At 61.2% G+C, this 2,256-nt stretch overlaps 1 protein-coding gene across 1 annotated transcript, besides 1 other annotated feature; it reads left to right on the plus strand.

The window, feature by feature from the left end:
- Nucleotides 1-217: 217 nt before the first annotated feature.
- Tco025E_10108 (trans-sialidase) lies at nt 218-1,540 on the plus strand (the record flags this gene model as incomplete). The annotated part of the gene is made up of 1 exon (XM_029376897.1): nt 218-1,540. One exon carries the CDS (start codon nt 218-220, stop codon nt 1,538-1,540), a length of 1,323 nt encoding a protein of 440 aa, XP_029222989.1.
- A 494-nt stretch (nt 1,541-2,034) lies between these two features.
- Nucleotides 2,035-2,071: a microsatellite.
- The last annotated feature ends 185 nt before the right edge of the window (nt 2,072-2,256 follow it).

Consider the following 2,256-nt stretch of genomic DNA (forward strand, 5'->3'; position numbering starts at 1 on the left):
ACACGATGAGCTGTTTGCCCTCTACGCGAAGAAAGGCCCGGTTGAACGCTCAGAAAGCCTTGTCTTTGCGCGCCTTCCATAGTAGCTGAAGCGCATCAAAACAGTGCTGCAAACTTGGAAGGATGTGGACGCCAGAGTCGCAAAGCTCTGCAGCTCCGCCACCACCCCCGCTGCTGCGAAGGGCGCCGCAGAACCAGCTGCTGCCTGCGTCGGTACTATGCCAACGGACGGGCTGGTTGGGTTTTTGTCGAGCGGCGGCAACAATACCCACTGGAATGACGAGTACCTTGGGGTGGGCGCCACGGTGTCGGGGGAAGCAACGAAGGTTGTCAATGGCTTTGCGCTGGCGGGGCGTGGTGCATCGATTGTGTGGCCGGTGGGCGGAGGACGGCGGAATCCCGGGCACGGTTCTGCGGGCGAAGAGGTGACGCTTGTGGCGACAGTGACCATCAACGAAGCGCCACAGGACGCCACCCCACTGCTGGGCGTGAGGACAGCGGAGGCTGGAATGTATCTGGGACTGTGGTACGACGAGCACAAGCACTGGAGGACGGAGTTCGGAGCAGAAGCGGATGCACAAACAATGACGTGGGAGGAGGGGAAGGCATACCGAGTGGTGATCACGGTGGAAAACGGCACGGGCTCAGCATACGTCGACGGACAGCTTGTGGGGAGTTTGAAGGAGAAACCCCCATCTACTGATCTGCTTCCTCCGCCTCCGCCTCCGCCTCTGCCTCCTCATGAGCAATTTCAGCGTGATAGGCCGCCGGAGAGGGTCTCGCACATCTTTGTTGGGGAATACAGGAACCTCGAAAACGCAGAGTTCCATGTGACGGTGACGAACGTCTTGCTGTACAACCGCTGCTTCAACGCCAGTGAGGTTGCGGCGCTGGAGAGGAAGGAGGAGGAGGCCAGCGTGACGGAACCGGAGGTGCCTCGCGCCGCCGCATCCTCCGTCAGTGGCCCGACGAGCTCTGCGCACGACGAGACTGCAGCAACTGGCGGCGTGTCGGAGGAGCCGTCAGGGGCAGCCGGCACTGGCCCAGCGACGACCGACGCGGCTGGGAGTTCTGCGGGGGATGCGTCGGTGCCGCGCGGTGCAGGCACGGCGGGCCCGGCGGGTGACGCGCCTCTGCGGAGTGGGCCCATGGATGACGGCCAGGCGCTGCAGACCCCTCCGTCGCACGCGCCAGAGACCGTTGGCGGCTTGCCGTCTGCTTCCGCCGCGCCCCCCGGCGAGACGCCAAACGCTGCCGCCAAAGAAAATGGCGCAGGCCCCCAAACTGCGGCGGAAGAGGACGGCGGCCACGAGGCCCCCAGCAACGCCGCCACGGCACCCACGGCTCCGGCGCCTGGGCAGCCAGGCAGCCCGCCAACACGCGACGCTGCACCGCACTTAAGCAACAACTCTACCACCTTCAGCAACGCCACAGGGCCGTTCCCGATGAACACGGAGAGCGACGGCGCTGTGCGTGGGTGCGTGGCTTGGCTATTGCTGCTGACTCTTCTGGCGCTTTGTGGCGTCGCGGCAGGCTTCTGAGCGAAGGAGTGTGGAATTGTGATTCCGCACGGTGAGAGGTGTGCGATGCGACCCATGCGGGTCTCTTCATTTAGGTGTTCCTTTTTTTTGTTTTGCTTGTCGTCCCTGTGGGTCAATCCTCTCCCTCCTGTGCTCTGAGGGAGTTTTTTCTTATTTATTGCTTCGCCACCCCATGCACGCTCCCGCGGGCGGCGCACCCTTTTCCCCCTCCTGTTTGCTGCTGCACACACACACACGCAGTGCCGGCCGCATTTCTGTGCGCTGCACGGACTGCCCAAATGAGGCACGAGGCCGCGGCCACCGTGAGTTGCAAATGTGAGGTGCGCTTGTGCGACAGGGGCAATTGTTTCTTTTTTTCTTCGTGCAGGGATTAAAATATACATGCATCTCTCTCGCAGTCCTCTTGTGCTGCAGGGCATTTGAGGTGAAGGAACAACACCTGCCGAAGTGAGTTCGTTTTATTTTCATTTTATTTTGGGAAGGGAGTTGCGGGGTTTCCATTTCTTTTCTTTTCGTTTAATTTTTTTTGTTGGGGCAATCCACTGCGGCTCACGCTGAGTTTGTGCGCCGTGTCCGCCGCTGTTGTCGCTGCGTGTCTCCGCGTCTTGTTTTCCCACTGCCGCCGGCCGTGCCGCCGACACGCCCCTCATTTCCTCCTCCTCCTCCTTCCCGCTAGAGGCAATTTTAGTTTCCGGCGACGACGGCTCTTTCTTTTT

Source organism: Trypanosoma conorhini (genome assembly GCF_003719485.1).
Source record: "Trypanosoma conorhini strain 025E chromosome Unknown Tco_14.4_contig_01472, whole genome shotgun sequence".
Lineage (NCBI taxonomy): Eukaryota > Euglenozoa > Kinetoplastea > Trypanosomatida > Trypanosomatidae > Trypanosoma > Trypanosoma conorhini.